At 37.4% G+C, this 18,470-nt stretch overlaps 1 protein-coding gene across 2 annotated transcripts in view; it reads right to left on the reverse strand.

The window, feature by feature from the left end:
• SETD3 (SET domain containing 3, actin N3(tau)-histidine methyltransferase) overlaps positions 1-18,470 on the reverse strand; it is a 60,745-nt gene that overhangs the window by 22,634 nt on the left and 19,641 nt on the right. For both annotated transcript variants that reach the window (XM_021549715.4, XM_021549714.4), the window contains exons 2-6: positions 15,169-15,278; positions 13,420-13,512; positions 10,233-10,381; positions 9,049-9,121; positions 8,276-8,532 (exon numbers count right to left, since the gene is read on the reverse strand). In XM_021549715.4, coding sequence (XP_021405390.2) covers positions 8,276-8,532; positions 9,049-9,121; positions 10,233-10,381; positions 13,420-13,512; positions 15,169-15,271 — 675 coding nt within the window. In that variant the 5' untranslated portion in view covers positions 15,272-15,278. The remainder of the gene's footprint in view (positions 1-8,275; positions 8,533-9,048; positions 9,122-10,232; positions 10,382-13,419; positions 13,513-15,168; positions 15,279-18,470) is intronic.

The following is an 18,470-nucleotide window of genomic DNA, read 5'->3' on the forward strand; positions in this document are numbered from 1 at the left end:
ACAGGCGTTTAGGCCACTATAGCAGAATCCATTCAGAATATAAAATAAATTAAAACCTGCGGATTAGGAGATCTTAACAATGTCTGTACAATGAAAGATAACATCTATATCCAAAATGAAAGATACATTTTATCCTGTCTGTCCTCCAACTTCAAATCATTTTGACTCTAAGAAATAGCAGACACCAAGCAGGATGTGCCTGTATTCCGATCCAGGCCAGCACGGTCCAACTGGTGCCCATCGTCTGAATCTGGACCACAGGATGCCTCCATATGGCCTGCCACCTTCTCCTTGGAGGAGATAGGGAACAGCTGTTTGAGGAGCAAACGCTGCCTGAACAGCCAAACACCTCCTCCTGTGTCCGGCTGGCTCCAAGCCCAGAGCTGTCGCCGTGTTCCTAAGGAAGGAACGGGGGAAGAAGGCAGCAGAACCTCCCACCCACGCAAGGACTTGAGCTCTTCATCTGCCTGACTCGGACAGATGCAACCCAGCAAAGCCCGGAGCTGCTTCTGCCACGGAGAGGGGCAGCCACAGGAATGGCCCAACAAAGCCCCAGGATCTGCTGTTACTGTCATCATGGCCAGGGGTGGGATATACCAGAAGTGGCACAAAAATCAGGAATTTGGCACATGTTTGCAAAGTCTAAACCACCTTACAGTAGCTACACTAAGTGGTACAGTACAAGCATACTGTCAATCTTCAATCTGCTGCCAGCAAAACAGATTAATACAATATTTTGGCCTTCACAGAGAGGAAAAACACAGAAAAGCATAAATATATTTCATTATTAACTGCCTATTTATTTATTATTGATCAAGAAGAACAAATTGGGCACTGAAACCCAGACAAAGCAAATTAGATAGCAATGCTATTTTTACCTTTGCAACTGCCCACTCAATGCAATTTTAAATCTCTCCTTAAGGTGACATGCATAGTAGACAAGTTAAAAAAAGGGAAAGATTTTACAGGGTTTACAACTGTGCCATCTTTCTTCCACCCATTTTTCACAGTGTCACTGACATCATTTCTGAAAAAATGCTATTTGACTGGTATGCCAATGAGTATAAATCAAGTAGAGAGGAAACTGAGAATCCCAAAGACCTACCTGGTACAGAAACAAAAATAAATTCTGTTTCAATACATTTACTTTTTGACTGCATAATGGTTGAACTCTTTGGAAGCATTAAAATATTCTCTATTACATCAACTTGAAAATAATAAACACCTTCTGATTACTTCAATAGGGTGTTTTAAAAGACAATATACTTGTCTGCATTCAACTCAAGCAACATTTAGCACAAAAGTTAAATGGTGGTGTCTTCAAGCCAAGTAGAAAGAGACACCAGATGTTCTACATCACGCTGACCTGGAAAATCATATGCCTATTGGAATAGGATAGATTAAAAGCAACACAGAAAACTAATATAAGAGCAGCATAAATAATATTGAAAGCATCATTGCAACTTCAAATATTGGTGTAAAAATTATGCTAGATGTGTGAAATCTCACCTAATATACCCAATATTAGTCACATACAATTCCAGATCTTAAAGATGCTATGATGAAATCTAGAACTTGATGTGTTAAACATCCTAACTAAAATGATATTGCAGTCCCCAACAGCTAATGACTGGATTTTAGAATTTTATTCACATTAAATCAATTAGTCAAATTTTATATGAATAATATATGAAATTTAGTATCTGATCACAAGGGATTACAGCTGCCAGGAAATTAAGATCTCTGTCCAGTACTGTGCACAAACAGATCAAAACATCTTTGGATAGATTACTGCAAAGCTTGTATTCACAACGGGACTACAACAACACTTTCACAGTGTCCAGATGTCAATACACCCTAGTCAGAAAACTGTTTGACAGTGTTCCTGTGAAATGCTGGAAGCAAATCAGATTACAGATAATACCTAAAAATTATTAACAACTTCTACCAAATAGATTCTATTTTAAAAAATATTAAAGAGTGTGACTCATGGGGCAGCTGTCTTCTTGAGTAAGAGGAGCTTGACAGAAGGAAAAGGAAGCACTAGCAAGTATTTGCTCATTAACTTTATAAAGTAACATAAAACGGAGTCAAAGAAAATAAGTTTACTTGCTAAAATGTTACTTAAATAGGTGACTTTGCTTTCTCCATTCAGTAAGATTTTTAAAATTAAACTGATCTCTCTTGTACTGGGGACCCAGGGCTGGACACAGTACTCTGGGTGTGACCTCACCAGTGCTGAGCAGAGAAGGATCACCTCTCTTTCAACATGCTGCCAACAATCCTAATGCAGCCAGGATGCCATTAGCCCTTTTTGCTGCAAGGACACATTGCTGACTCATGCTCAGCTTGTCCCCCAACATAATAATGGGATCATTTCACTCCAAGTGCAGGACTTTGCACTTCCTGCTAAACATCAGTTAGCAGCCCATTTCTCCAGCCTGTCAAAGTCCCACTGGATGGCACCTTACCAGAAGCTGAAGTGAGCTTAACAGGCTCGTAGTGCTCTGGATCATCTCTCTATCCTGAGAATAAGAGTGACATTTGCTTTCTTCCAGTCCTCAGGAAAGTTTCCCAATCATCACGGGAAGACGATTGGGAAACCATTGCTCAAAGATCACTGAGAGTCATTGAATTTGCTTTGGAAAGGACCTCTAAGGGTCACCTAGTCCAACTCCTTGCTGTGATGAACAGGAACATCAACTATATCATGGTTGCTCAGAGCCCCATCCAACCTGACCTGTAATGTTTCCATGAGTAGGGCATCAGCAACCTCTCTGAGCAACCTGTGTCAGCATTTCACCATTCTTTTTGTAAACAATGCCTTCCTTAGATCTATAAATCAACCATCTCTTAGTCTAAAACCATTACCCTTGGTCCTCTTGCAACAAGCCCTGCTAAAAAGTTGGTCCCCATCTTTCTCACCCTCTTTTAACTATGGAAAGGCTGCTCTAGGACCTCTTTCTTCTCCAGGATGAACAAGGCCAGGTCTCTCATCATTTCCTCACAGGAGAGGTGCTTCAGCCCTCGGATTATTTCTGTGGCCATCCTCTGGAATCTCTCCATGTCCTTCCTGTGCTGGGGATTCCAAAGCTGGGTACAGTACTCCACCAGAGCAGAGGGATTGAATCCCCTCTCTCAACCTGCTGGCCACACTGCTTTTGATGCAGCCCGGGGTACAACTGGCTTTCTGAGCTGCAAGTACACATTGCTGGCTCCTTCACCAGCACTCCCAAAGTCCATCTCTGCAGGGCTGTTCTCAATCCCTTCAACCCACAGTGTATTGATAGCATGGGTTACCCCAACACGGGTGCACCACTTTGCACTTTCCCCTGGTAAACTTAATGAGGTTCCCAATGGCCCATTTCTAAAGCTTGTCCAGGCACCTCTAGATGGCATCCTGGTACTTGGGACTCCTGAAGGCCAGTCTTAACAGTAAAGGAAGGCATCTGGTATCCCCATTTTACATGTTCTATATCACAGTCCCCCACTCCATCCAGCACCAGACCCACATTTCCTCCAGTCCTCCTTTGGTCACCTCTGTACCTATAAAAACTCTTTTAATCACCTTTGGTATCTTTTGCAAGATGCAATTACTGCTGGGCTTTAGCTTTCCTAACCACATGCCTGGATGATTGGACAATGTCTCCATATTCCTTACAGGTTACCTGTCCCTGCTTTCACCTTCCCTATGCTTCCTTTTAATGTCCAAGTTTTTGGAGTTCCTTGCTGATTCATGAAGGCCCCCTGGCACTTTTGCCTGATTTAGTTTTTGGGATGAACTACTCCTGAACTTAGAGGAGGTGATCTATCAATACTAACCATGTATTGTTTCTTGGATCCTTCTTCTCTCCAAAGCCTTATCCCAGGGGACTCTTCAAGCAGATCTTATAGGCTCTTCAAGCAGAAGGAGCCAATACTGCTCTCCTCAAGTCCAGCATCATGACTTTGCAGTTTGCTGTGCTTCCTCCTCTCAGTATCCTGAAGTCCACCACCTCATGGTCACTACAGCCAAGGCTGTCTCCAGCCTTTGCATCTCCAACAAACCCTTCCTTGTTTGTAAGTATGAGGTCCATGAAAGTAAGTAGCACCTCTCCTCATTGCTCCTTCCACTTCTTGGGTGAGGAAGCTCCCCACAAACCTCCTGGGCTGCTTATGCCCTACTGTGCTGTTCCTTTAACAGATACTGGAGTGAAGTCCCTGCTGAGGACCAGGCCCTGCAAAAGTGAGACTGTTTTTAGCTATCTGTAGAAGTCCTCATTCACTTCTTGCTTCTCCCTGTTCAGGCAGCCTTATAGCAGAGGCCCACAACACTGTCAACCATATCGGCTGAGGTTCAGACTTTTTGTTTGTTTTTTTTTCTTTCCAGACTGATAACTTGCTGGTTCTCTTCAGAAAAAGAAAAAAATATGGTCCCTCAGTGGTCCAAAGACTACAGACTGAAAACACTGTATAAACCAATGCCAAACTGGCATCCTGGACAGTCTCACAAAACTAATGTTTTTCCAGCACGTGAGAGGCAGCTACATAGAGATACTACTTATTCACAGAGTGCCACTGAAGGCATACAGCCATGGCAAAACCTATGGTTAGCTAATGGTCTGCTGGTTTTCGACTTATCACTTCAAAGATTTTAAAAGACAAGTAAAGTTATCATAAAATTGTCTTTTATTTAGGCAGGTAGTAACAGTCTTTACTACAGCTGGGGAAAAGATACAACACTGTGTCAAACCCATAATGTTCAAAATGTAATAGTTTGGACACTTTCACCTTCTCTAAGTGCATTCCTTGTCTTCATACCTTGTTTTGAGTCACAAAAACTTCTCTGTAGCTGACTACAAACAGGCATAGAGATGCACCTGAAAATCAAACACAAAGACCACTGCATATTCTTTTAAAAAAGCTTCAAACTTGGCTGTATTTTCTTTAGGAATATAATCTCACTGCGATTGTCTGTAAACTATATGGCTCCCTCTTGTGTCTATTACACCACATTTCAGCAGACAAAACATTTTTAACATTAAGCCATAAATATCTGGGCTTTGTTCACCCTTCTGCAGGCATGCAGAGCTCATAAATTTTAAGGAAGTCACAGACATACCTTCCTTTCTCTTCTCCTGAGGAGAAAAAACTCTGCAGCTTACAGAATTTCTCTTTGGAACAAACTATTAAAAAAATCTTGCAAACTACAAGTCTGCAGCAATTAAAGTAATCTTTTGACCATTCCCTGTATTTTGATACCAATGCAGAAGCCAAATACACAGTTGAAGTACATCTGCAACAACTTTTAACTATTTTTTAGTTATCAAATTACATATGTTTAGAGAGGTGTCAGTGTGGTTTATAGAGCCTGGCTAACATGCTCAAGAGTTTATTTTTGTCTGCTCAACATCCCACCTGTTTCTGCTTATCAAACCAGACTACAGTTTAGCTTGCAACAGCTGTGAAATTCATAAATCTGCCCATTCTTCATGTGTAGCCAGACTAAGCACTTGGAGAAAGAGTCAGAACTGCAGCAGTCACCCTTTATGGAAAAGCTAAGGAAATAAAGCAGAGCAGCACTTTCAACCGTGTTTGAAACTGCATACCTATCAGAAGCCAAAATATTTTAAAACCAGTATAGCAATCCTATTTGGAAAGAAAAAAAAAGCACTTGAAAACAGGACCTGTTAACCCTTTTATTACCCCCACCATTAGAAATATTTTGCAGAGTAAAAATACTGCAATTAGAATATTTTGCCTACACAAAGTAGTCCCTTTTTTGTACTTTAAAAAAATTAGTCTGCATACTGAAAGCAATATGAAAATCCTGGTAACACAGGACAGCTTTCAGTTAAACACTTCTACTAAAGTAGTAGTAGTACTGAATGAAATTATGGTATACAAAAATCTAAAAAAACCTCATTTAATCTAGCTTGCAGAGTACATTGCCTTTTATAGACAAATGGGTTTGCTTTGCTCTTTTCATTTATATGAAAAATTTCTCTTTCGCTGTTTCTTTCCTTTTCCATCTGCTCATGAATTACCCTTAGCATTAGTATTTTGTGGGTCAATTTTGTTCAAAACATGAGTACATGCAAGCTGATACTAAAATTAATTTCAGCTTTTATGAATAAGGAAAGACGTTACTTTGTTTTAGGGAAGAAAGAGACTTCTATTTTTTCCTCTATGAACTCTTTTACTCCACCATTTCATAAATTACAAGCTCTTATTTTTGAGAGCAGAAACAAATAAAAAATTTAAACTTTTCCCTAAGTTTTCATCAAAAATATTAATAGCTGCCCAATACATACAGTTGGCATTCCTGGAGCCAACTGAATTTATTTGACTTTCTAATGTGAATAGCAGTATTTGCTGAATAGTAGTGAAGAAACACTCAGCTGAAATTGTGATTACATGGCAGTGCTGAAGTAAGGCACCAAACAACCAGGACACACTTGAAATTTAACTAAATACTTATTACCCCTCATATTCAACAATGTGAAACAACAGCTATAGAAAAAGATACATAACAAGAACACAAGACAAGCACCAAAAGCATTTGTCAAGAGAACAAAAAAAAAACTGATCTAATTTTCAGACCATTCTGCATTTCAGAGGTTTTTTCAATTAATGTTGCAGTCATATAACGTCTCACGTAATAGTACTAGTGCAGGATTAGTCAGTGAAAATGACAGAACTGGTCATAGTAATAGTTCAGCTGATTCAGATCTGAAAAGAACTGCAAGAGCAAGAATAGCAGCTAGAAGAATTGGATAATGTTCCACAATATTCTGCTAATAACTTGTTAAAAACAGTAGACCTTTTTAGGGTGAAAAAAATGTTCTAAGGCACAACATTTAGAAGCTCTATTTGATCAGGCAGCATATTTTGAGAAACTAAGTGAAGACTAGAAGACCCAGCATGGACTGGCAGTCTAGGACAGGACACAGCAAGAAAAAAGAGTTGGCTGAACTATTGTTTCCTGTACTGTGACACCTGGAAGGAAGAATTCAGTTCCCTTCCAATATCAAAGCCATTGTTTCTAGCTTATTCCTTGTGTATCTGATTTGGCTTTCACCAATCATTTCCAATTACTTCAGTGTTACCAATTTATCCCTCTGCTCCTTATACTCATTAAACTGAATTTGTGTTTGAAACATATTCAGTTTGAAACACCAAACAGCTACACAAAATAATGCAACTTTTGTTGAATTAAAACAGTTGACAGAAAAGCTTTGGAGCTCTGGTAACACTAAAGGAGAACAGAATTGCCTTGTGTCTTCTGACCTCTCCCATGGCCGAACAAAATGTCTCTAGATCACACATTTGGGGAGATTCAGTGCATAGAGCCATACATTTTTTATACAGATTGTGCCACAAAAAGCTTTGAATGTTTGGACATTAAGCACTACCTTGAGAACAACACAACAACATTAACTTACAACTTTATATCTAGATATCAGTCAGAATAATAGAGTTCTGTTAGAAACTTGGCTTAAATCATTGCTTCAAAACACAATACAAAGTTCACCCATCTCAAGCCTCTCCATACCCTGACTGTTACCAGATGGGTTTATCTTGGTATTTGAAAGCAATTAAAATAATTATGTTAAATAGAACAGAAAACAACAGTTAATCCACATTCATTTGAAATACAACATATGCAATGGTTTTATTCTGTCAATTAACAGTTATAATTTTACTTTGTTAAGTGCAAACTACACATTTTTCAAAGAACCAGAGGCATGCATAGGTTGTAGATCTCTGCAGGTCATGTAGAAAAGTTTCCAACCCACAAACTTCTAGAGACTGGCTAACAGCAAGACAAAAGCAGTGACTGGATCATTCCTTATCTCCTTTTCCCCAGAAAAAACAAATCCAGATTCCTTAGTCTCCCATACAGATAAGGGGTTAAAGCAAATTATATCTTCATAGCCCTCCTCTGGTCTCATTCCAGTTTGTCAACAAGTTTCCAGTTTGTTAATGTGTCTTTTGCACTGTTGGGCCCAAAATTGTACAGTATTCCAGATGAAGCCTTACCCATTTTTAAACAGAGGCAATAATCACTTTTCTCAACCAACTAAATACATTTTTATCTATCTATAAGCCTACAGAACTGCAAAATTTCAATAGCAGTTCAAAAAAACGGCAGGAATTTGCTTTAATGATTTGGACTTTCAAGGGCAATATTGTAAGTCAGCAACTTGTAGTATTATTCAGCATCACTGTTTTCACACCTTCCACAATAAGGATCATGAGAACAACATGTATATACTATATTTAAGATTCTTACCTGAATAACTTTGTAGAAATAGGCATACTGTCGAGCTGTATTTTTATATTGGCTAAAAACATCATGTATGGCCTGAGTTGATTGAAGATGCTGTACTTCATCTTCTTCAAAATAGAGAGGAGTATCATATTCACTGGGGAGAGTCTGGATGTAGGGCAGCCAGAAAGAGTGGGGGTTGGCTCGCTCACAAAGGAGATGGAATGCCAATGTTATATTACCCATGGCTTGAAGAATTCGATCTTGAGAATACAGAGACCCTGAATTAACCAAGAGAGGTGAGGAACTAAATTGAATCTCCATGGAAAATATCATCTTAGATTTACTTTAAATTAACACGATTAAATGATAGGTAAGCACTTAACAAAAAAAAAAAAAAAAAAGCTTTTCAGGTCTCTAAAATATTTAGCTGCCTACACTGCATTCTACTGCAAGATTTTTACACAGCAAATGCCTCGTGTATAATTGCATGACTAGACTAGAAGAATATTCTCAATACCTCAGAACATTTTATCTCCAAGTATTATACAAGCTACATGATACGTGTTCAAAATAACACAAACACTTGTGGAAGATATCCAGTGCACTCAGCCAGAAACTAACCAGGAAATTAAATTCTTTCCACTGACACTTCAAGTTTCTAAGTATTCCAAACCTGATGGCTAGCATGATAAGCAAGCCCTGTAATAAAAAAGATCAGTCAAATAAAGAAAGTCTCCTACTGAAAGATCCCATAAATATTAATTTCTTTCTTAAGAACTTCCTTGAGCTCTTACCTAAGACTGAATTTTTAGCTGACTCAACCGTCATCAACAGTTTTCTAGGAACCCATAGAAACAATTCTTCAGCCTACAGAAAGGAAAGAAATGCAAGAGGGTCAGCTAGCATTTACATGATATGCCAAGTGTCTCAAATATACAACAACTTTAAATTACAAGCTGTTTGCATTTTTTTTTTAAATCAAAATAAATCTGAATCAAAATTCTTATTTCTCTTCCACTGCAAATTCAACAAACAACCTGTGTTTCATATTGTGATAACCAATATTTCAATCTGCATTACACAAAGCTTTAAACACAGGCACTCAGATACAAAATAAAGCCCTTCCATTTTGGAAATGCTAATATGTACAACACAAAGTTAAAGTTATCAGACACATTATATTGCTAATAATTACATGATCACATATTTTTCCACAGCAGTTTTTTCATATTGGCTGTTTTTATTCTAGAAGAACTGTTCAGGATTTTTATCAATGTATTAATTTTGTCCTAATGAAGCTCTTAAATGATTATACTGTGCTCATTTTCTAATAATCTTTCTACAACAGATTGGTCTTCAAACCTGTTTCCCACCTACAAAATGGGAATGGAAAGATACAATTTTAAATGCTTACCTTTTAACAGTTACCTAACTGTGTGTGTCTATACTCCTTATCTGATGATAAAAAAAATCCTTTACAATTATCATAATTTGGGGATTTTTTCATTTTCATTGAAAAATAGGTATTGCAAACAATCCTTTCTGAGACAAAATGACCAAGTCTTTCAACGAACGGACATGAGTGAAGAAGAGACTAAATAGGTATTGCAAATACCTCTTTTTCAGGCAAAAACTTTTCCAGTTCTTTAAAAGGGACATGAAAGAAGAGAAGAAACTAAGTAGTCAGAAAACATGGAATAAAGGGATACATCAGTGTGGTAGAGTACCCCAGTGATTAAGTAAAGAGTATAGGCAACGTAGAGGGGAAAAAAAAAGGCTGACTAAAAATTCACAGTACTATCAGTAGTCATCAAAAATAATACTCTATTTTATCAATATTATTCTCAAATACACAGAGTTGGTAATGTTTCAGAACAGCATAAGCAGCTAAAAGGGGAAAAAGGGTGAGCATTTCAGAGCTCTGCAGATACATTCCAAACACGATTTTCTAATCTAAGTCAAATGTTCACATGCTCACCTTTATCTCTCTTGTTGCTTTCAAACCAAATCCCTCCTCTTCAAAGTTAGCTATTTCAAAACCCTCTGTGGATGCTCCATTTTCAGTTGCCCACTTTATCAATTCAGGGAAATAGTCATCTCTTTTTCCATCAAAGACAACAGACAAACCTACATACACAATTTATTGAAAAACAAATGCAGAAATAAGAGGATCCAGAAAGATAAAAAAGCTCAGTATAGAAGCCCATGTTAAAAGCTATCTGCTATCTCACAGCGGTGCTACTTTGAAGTAGCTGAGTCAGAACTGGTCTCTGTTAAATGTTACTCAATACTATATAAATGTCATACCAAATTTTCATCAAATTCATTATTGTGCCAAATTGGCTTACCAGTCATCTTAAAAATGCAACTGCCCAAACTGAGCAGTAATGAAATATGAAACTTTCCTCTTCTTTCACTTTCAATAAAAGCCAAAATATTTCCAATCTTAGTATCAATGATAAATGCAATCACCACAACATGTTGATATAGACTAAGAAGAATTTGAGAGGCAAGCTGTAATTTCATTAATTCAGCACTGCAACTGATGATAAGCAGATCTTGAGTTCCTTCTTTCACATACATGGCAGCTAGCCTTTTCCTGTAGCATATGGATCTACTAAAATATCTAAGGATAGATCTAAAATATCTAAGGATAATCTTCCTGACATCACAGAGCTCATACAAATTTTTACACTTTGCTTCTCCATCAGTATGTGGTCCACTAGTGAAATCATAAGCCTCATTCATTTCCTCAGCTTTCCTCTACTGTGAATTCAAATACTTTGAATCTTTCTGTAATAGTTCCTGGCTAAACTCAGCCAGCTCCTTTTGTACCCCTACCTCTGTGTGTTCTCTTCAATCCAAACTCTAGAGTCAAGTCACATTAAAAGTGTCCAAAGGCCCCCAAAATGCTCAGGCCATTTTATGAGTGACAAAATGTTATCAGCAAGATGCTTTACATCCAAAGATATATTGGATATATTGGCTTAGCACAGGGAATAAAATACATTTTGAGATTAAAATTATTTTAGGGATGTAATATTAGTGTATTTAGAATATCCCACTCCTGCCTCCAAATTTTGCATTTCAAGGCCCCAAACCAATCAAATCTGTAGTTAACTTAAAAGTGCAAGAATAATTTAAAACTTTAATCTTTGATGATGTAGTATTTATTAAACATTTGCAAAGGATTTTTTGGAATATAATGCCCACACAAACATAGTAAGACTTGTTGCATAGTTTCTACAAAACTTGGTAGGTATTTACACTATCTAAGATTTTGCTCTTTTGATTTCCAATTTTTGCTACTGTATAAGACTACTGGAAGCTTTTAACATCCAGTTTATATTTGGGACCATTCTTTAAGCATCTCTAAAATTCTACTTCTGTTCCTCATATACAATGTGGACCAATACTTCCCAATTTTTTCCACATTTAAGAGAAGACGAGCTCCTTTAAGTCATAAGCACCATTGGGGAATAAATAGTTTCTACACAGAACAAAATATAGTTGAACTGATGAAAGTCTATATTGAAAATTAGCTTTATTTAAGATTTTGCTAGTGAGTCAAAAAAAGTTTTAGAAATTAAAAATACTCAGCTTTCAAATTAAGAGTTTCCTGTACTGAAGATCATTCTAGTTTACATCCTGCAACCCCATGTTCTAGTCAAAAAAACACAAAGTATAAATTTTTGGCAATATATATTAATTTGTACATCTCAGAGCTCCCAACAGGAACTTCATCTGCTGTCTAAAGCCTCTATTGAACTAACAAACTCTGTAGATTAACTACTATGTTCTATTAAAAATAGTCTTGAAAGACACCATACCATTGCTACTCACCACGTATGTGCAAATGTTACATAGAAAGACACTCGTATGTCAACAGCAGTGGGGTTAGGTTTTGTATCTTCCAAAGAAAAAAATATGCTCTATTAACATGATACTATTAAACTAATTCTACCACCTCTGCAAGTAGCATCTTCCCCATTGATAGTTTAATCTTTTTGGTGCAGAAGAAAGATTCAGAGAAGAGGCCAACCCCAATGCTAACTCTGCTCTTCTTAACCTGAATTATGACTTACTTTAACTGATATATTACATCATAAAAACCTGGACATGTAGAGTAAGTTTACAGAAGTCATGGCACAGTTAAAAATGAACCAAGTTCACATCTATATTACTACAGAATGCAGTCACTGAAAGAGCATAGTTTTTTCTGCCATATACCCTCTGCCAAAAACTCATGTTCAGAGGTGTGTTAAGTCCTTCCATGCAGTAAGGTCCTTATGTATCAGTCAAAATATATTAAAAACATGTGTGAAAGAGAAATTTCAAGCCTCTTCAGTGTTTTCTTTATCAAGCAACACCATGAACTAGTCAAGCTCCATTTATGTGTAGTCTGGCTTTCTTGCTATTACTATATAAATACCAGAGAAGAAAGAATTGTTTAGGACATTTTCAGGTATGTCCAGCCCAAATCTATCCATTGCAAGGTTAAAAAGTTATTTCTCAGTCATTAAAATATATCTGTCATAAAAGAGGTTATTTTACTAAAATTATACAAAAAGGATTTTTTAGAGCATGCCTCCAAAAATAACAAAACTAATATAAAGAAGCAAGATGTTACAGACCATAATAGAAGAAACCTGATCTAGTATGAAAAATAAGCATACCTTAAATTTTGGAAAACTGGCAATAAAATTTCTCATGAACTGTGATATTATAATAATTTCTTTATTTTGATTATGTGCTTCATTTAGAGCAGAGAGACTTATTAGTTGCTGCATTTATTTTGCGACATACTTTTGTCATCACTTGATGTCCTGATGTTGTCACGCTGAAACTGTTCCAACATCCAGTAAAGTCTTGATGTAAAACAGTTACAAATTTAACTTTAGAATGTTCGGATTTATAGAGGCAGAACACCAGACTATGCAATCAGAAACCAAGGCAGCCTATTATTCTCTAAGTATTGCTACTTCTAATCCTTCAGACTGTGATGAGAAAACAATTTCAAGCTCCTTTTTCTACTTATCAGACAGAAATCTCACAGGACCATCTGTCTGTGATAATCATTCAGAATTCTGAGTATTAAAATGGTTAATGCCAGTGGTGAAGCCCACCTGAACATTTCAGAAACACCTGCAAGGGTTCACATTTACCTTTCTGCTTTTTGCGGATTTTCTCCACAAGCGAACGGATCTGTACATATTCTTCCCATTCCTTACCAGGACCTGGGGGAGGACTGCTGCATTCTGGAAAGAAAAATGTTTTCTTTAATTAAGACATTATATATCCATACACATGTATATATACATATGTATATGTATATGCACACACGCAAATATATATTGTAACCTCAGATTTACGGTTTCACAGTAACTTAACATAACCCCAGTACTATTTGTCCTTCAAATAAGTTTGCATGTCAAATTAAAAAATCTCCACTGTTATAATCATCCCATTATATGACAGGTAATTAATTTAGAGGTTTGAAATCTTAACAGTATAACTTATTATATTTTTAATATTTTTCAGATATAAGAGATAGCAAATGTCTAAAAAGCTTGGAAGAAAAATAAAAGTAAACAACCAGGCCATTAAGTAAATAATATCTCAGATATGACAAACAACAAAAAAGGTGTCTGTTTTCAATAATTCAAGCAAAGCACTCTGTTTGCATTACCCTGCTTGCCATCACTCTTGCTGTAATGAAAGCAGATGATAATAACACAGAGCATACCTTAAATAATTGAGAAATTTGCAGGTACGTACATTTGAGCTGCCTAGTCAATACTGTTTTCAGAGATGCACAAGTACTGGAGGAACAAGTAAAGGAACACAAAGCCATGCTTTAGCTTTAGATTATATCCACAATGTCTCTGCCAATATTCTAAATGTCAGTGTGTGGATTTCTTGATCTAAGCCATGTAAATCCAAGTGGACAGCTGAAGATTACCTTGCTCAAGTGATTTGAAAAATCTCAGCATTGAATAAAACACGGAAGCTTGACAAAAAGAACAGCTGATACTTGTCTTTGCTTAGCAAATTAGATCTACATTTTATTTTTGGTAGCAAAGCAGAGGCCAATTGTAGCATAAGCATCAAGCTGTTTTGCCAACTCCTTCTCTCCTCATGAGCAATGCTAAGAAAAATTTTAATTTTACTAAGGCAACATTTAGATGTGTCCAGAATATGAAAATCTGAACTCGTGTTTCAAAAAGAACTGTGAACTGTACAGCACAGTTACTAATGACAGTAGAACATAGCACAGTTACCAATGACAGTAGAAAGAGTCAATAGTATTTTAGCATCATTGTATGAAATTACGCTCTACTTTTCACATTTACTACAAATAATGGATGAGTTTCAAGTTCCTCAACAAGTGAAACAATCTTTGGTCTAAGCACTACAAAAAGTTTCCAAACAGCAACAACAACAAATTTATCTAAGCAACAAAAACATCTGTGCAGTTGAACTGAGTTGCATTATTGCTTCCCACAGTTAATTCCCCTACTCTAGTATCAGTTCAAAGTACTGATCAAGTGATAAATGGAAACAGTGTAACTCTTCAAGTTTACAAGAAAAAGCATTTTTGACAAAGCTTAAATGCCAAGTTGTTTGGCTATTTAAAAATGTAACCTCACTCACTATTTAAGCTTGTATTCAGGTGAAAAGCCGAATGCTGCAACAAATATGTTCTGGCCAATAAATACCCATTTAAACAAGCCAATAATGATATATATTAACAGAGGTAGTTTAGTTTGTATCTGAGAGTATCTAAAGCATTCTGAAATAGCAAGCTTAGCCACTTACAGAAAAAACACAACTCACTGGCTTCAGTAAGAAAATGTTTTTGAATGGTTTGCACACCATCCCTTTTCCCAGAGACGCATAAAAACAAAACTTACTTTGCAATAACTCACTAACTAGATTCAACATTTCCTTTGGAGATACTGTCGCTGTGGCTCCTGTACCCGACTTCTGAGTTTTCACTCGGCTTTTCTTCCCCATCTTCCACCTAGAACAGATTAAGAAGCACTCTGTCAACAATTACAATAAAACAGAATATGATAAATGCGAATGAACAAGATCTTCTTTCACTAGTCACACAAAAAAGAAAAGAATGAGAAATTATTTCTCACCCATATATATGTGCAAGTATTATTTGCATAGCCTGAATGTAAGAGCTATACAGTGCAATCTGAAGCAATATTTCTTGTAGTTGCACATTAATTACTTCAGGGTAATTAGAAACTAGGAATCTTAGAGACAAAAAGAAAAATTATTCTAATCACATGCAAATTCATTAGTTGTGAACAAATATTATGGATTCCAAAGTATTCAGGCTATAGAAAACCAGGTTATTTTATCTCATCAGCTGCATGGCCAATAGCAGCTGAATTAGTATTTTGACTATGTAACATAGTAATTCAAAATGAATTGAAAATTAAGTAATCCATTTCAAAATAAAATCAAAATACCATCTGTATATGTTTGCTGCAGCTTCTTCTGATTCAAGGCTACTAGTTAAAGAAAACTTATTTTCAGTTCCCAAAGTAAATGGAACATCATCTTAGGCTGGTATTCCAATATTCAGTGCCCTTTGTTCTCATGCAGGACTTAAATCACACAACACCTCCTGGAACAGCAGTGTAGTAAGGTGTGAAATATCCAGGGAATTTCTCACATGCAATTTCTGATGCTGGCACTGAACAGGCTTCTAGAGGAGGGGTTGTACAGGATCTGGTACTCATGGATAAGGAAGAACTGCTTATGCATGAGACAGCCAACTGCCTTGGATGCAGTAATTGTGAAACTGTAGTATAAGTCTTGAGAAAAGAAAGGAAGGAAAAAAGCAGACTAAAGACCCTGGATTCACTGCAGTAGACAGAGCTAGGACTTCCTCAGGGAATGGTAAGCAGAATGACCTGGGAGGCTACAAATGTGTCCATGACAGCCAGTCATCTTCCTGGACTCTCTTCTCTGAGCACCAAACAAGCCATCCCGACATGAAAGAAAATCAGCAGGCACAGCAGGCCAGCTGACTGCACACAGGATTCCTCACTGACAGAGCTCAAATGAAACAGAAACATAGGTAAAGTGGAACTGGGAACAGGCAACTGGAGGAGAATATAGATGCATTGTCTGGGTAAGCAAAGGATGAAAGAGGGAGGCCAAAGCTTGTTTGGAGTGGATATCGAGGATGAATGGGAGAGGCAAGAGGAAAAGCTTTTACCATGAGCAGAAGACACTCTGGGCAAAGTGAAATTCAGCTGCTAAATCAGAAAACTACCTAGTGATGAAGGGTACAGAGAGACACCCAGCACTTTGGCCATGGTCTTTACCAGCAAGGGCTACTATTAGGTTTACCATGTTTCTGCATTTAGTAGCAAAGTTTGAGGGAGAAGAGCTACCAAATCCAAAAGCTATCTAGGTAAGCTGGACCTACAAAAGTATGTAGGATCAGATAAGAAACATCCAAAGTACTGAAAAGCTAGCTGATGTCTTTGGAAGTCTGCTGGCTACCATCTTTGAAAAGTCATGGTAATTGCTCATGACAGGAAACTGATAATTTAAAGTCAAACAAATAAAACCCAACTGAAAGGCAAGGTGAAGGCAGGAGAGAGTAAAGGATCCAGAGAACTAGAAAATAGTAAGTCTCACATCATTTGCTGTACAAAATGTAGAATGAGCTCTAAAAGGAAGTTATTTCCAGGCACAATGGACATAAATGTGATCAGAAAACAGACTTCTAAAGGCAAACCCTGCACTGTCTTAAGCAGAAGAGTAAGTGGCTTCATGGACCAGGGAGAACTGGTGATTGTCAGTGCTTTGACTTATGAAAGGTTTTTAACACTATCTTCCATAGCACCCCAATTGTCAAACTAAGGACACATAGACTGAATAGGTGGGCAAAAAAAATTCCTTGAATTGTGAAGTTCAAAGAGTTTTGGTCCATAATCCTTTATGCCAACTTATTAGGTGCAGTATTTCTCAGTAGACAATTCTGGCCAACATCACCAGATTTGGATGCTAGGACATTTACTAGATCCTCAGCACATTTACACACAATATAAAATGGGAAAAGCAGCCATCATGTTGAAGGCCAGGATCAGCATTCAGAAAGATCAGGATCTCAACTAACTGGAGGAAGAAGCCAGAAGTGACTTTGTTAAGTTATACAAAGACAAAGTATCCTGCATTTGCAAAGGCCAAGATCATATACAGCATCATAACTGCAGACTGGAACAGCAGCAGCTCTGAAGAAAAGGATTTGGAGACTCAAAGAGACAGCAAAAGCCAGCACCCATAAACCAGTGAAAACTAACCAGTTTGACCTGCATAAGCAAAAACATAAACAGCAAGTCAAGAGAAGCAATTATTCCCCTCTGCTTGCAGTGGTGAGGCCACATGTCCAGTGCTGCAGCTTTGGGCCACACAGAGTAGGAGGTACTGGCAAACTGAAGCACATCCAGAGGAAGGCCACTAAAAGGGCTAAAACATAAGATGAAAGACATCGTTTGTTTAGTCTGGAGATGAAAAGGAGTCCACTACTGCCTTCATCTATGTGAGAGGGAATTATACAACAGGTGAAGGCAGATTCTTCTCAGAAAACACAGCAAAAACTCAACAGGCAACAGACACACAATGCCTCAAAGGAAATTCCACATAAACATAAGGAAACTCCTCAACCTGAGGATGGTTGAGCACTGAACAGGATGGAGATTTAACAGCATCTCCAAGCAACCTTGGAGAATTTAAAAATTTGACTTGGCAAGCACCTAAGCAACCTGATTTAACTTTGAAGCTAAAGCAGAAAATAGAGCCTCTCGATCTCCAGATCTACTTTTTTTCCCTGCAATTCCACGTTATTGCAACTAAAGTCTTCACATCTATAAGTAGTCTATACAGCAAATAACATCTTCCTGGACAGCATAAAAGATTCAATGTCCAGTTACTTTGCAGTGAGATGGAAAAGAGACAGTTATGTCCACAACTTCAGACATCTCAAAGGTTTCAAACATCTGCCCAAGTCATCAAGATCATCACAGCCATAGCAGCTTTAGCTTACAACACACTGCACAGTAAAATCCATAAAATGCAGCTGGTAAGGAGAGATCCCACAGATTCAATGTAAGAACCACTGTCTGATCATGTCTCTTGATGTTTGTGAATGAAGACTGGACATCCCCGCGGAAAGGTGTTGTTC

Source organism: Lonchura striata, chromosome 5 (genome assembly GCF_050655825.1).
Source record: "Lonchura striata isolate lonStrDom1 chromosome 5, ASM5065582v1, whole genome shotgun sequence".
Lineage (NCBI taxonomy): Eukaryota > Metazoa > Chordata > Aves > Passeriformes > Estrildidae > Lonchura > Lonchura striata.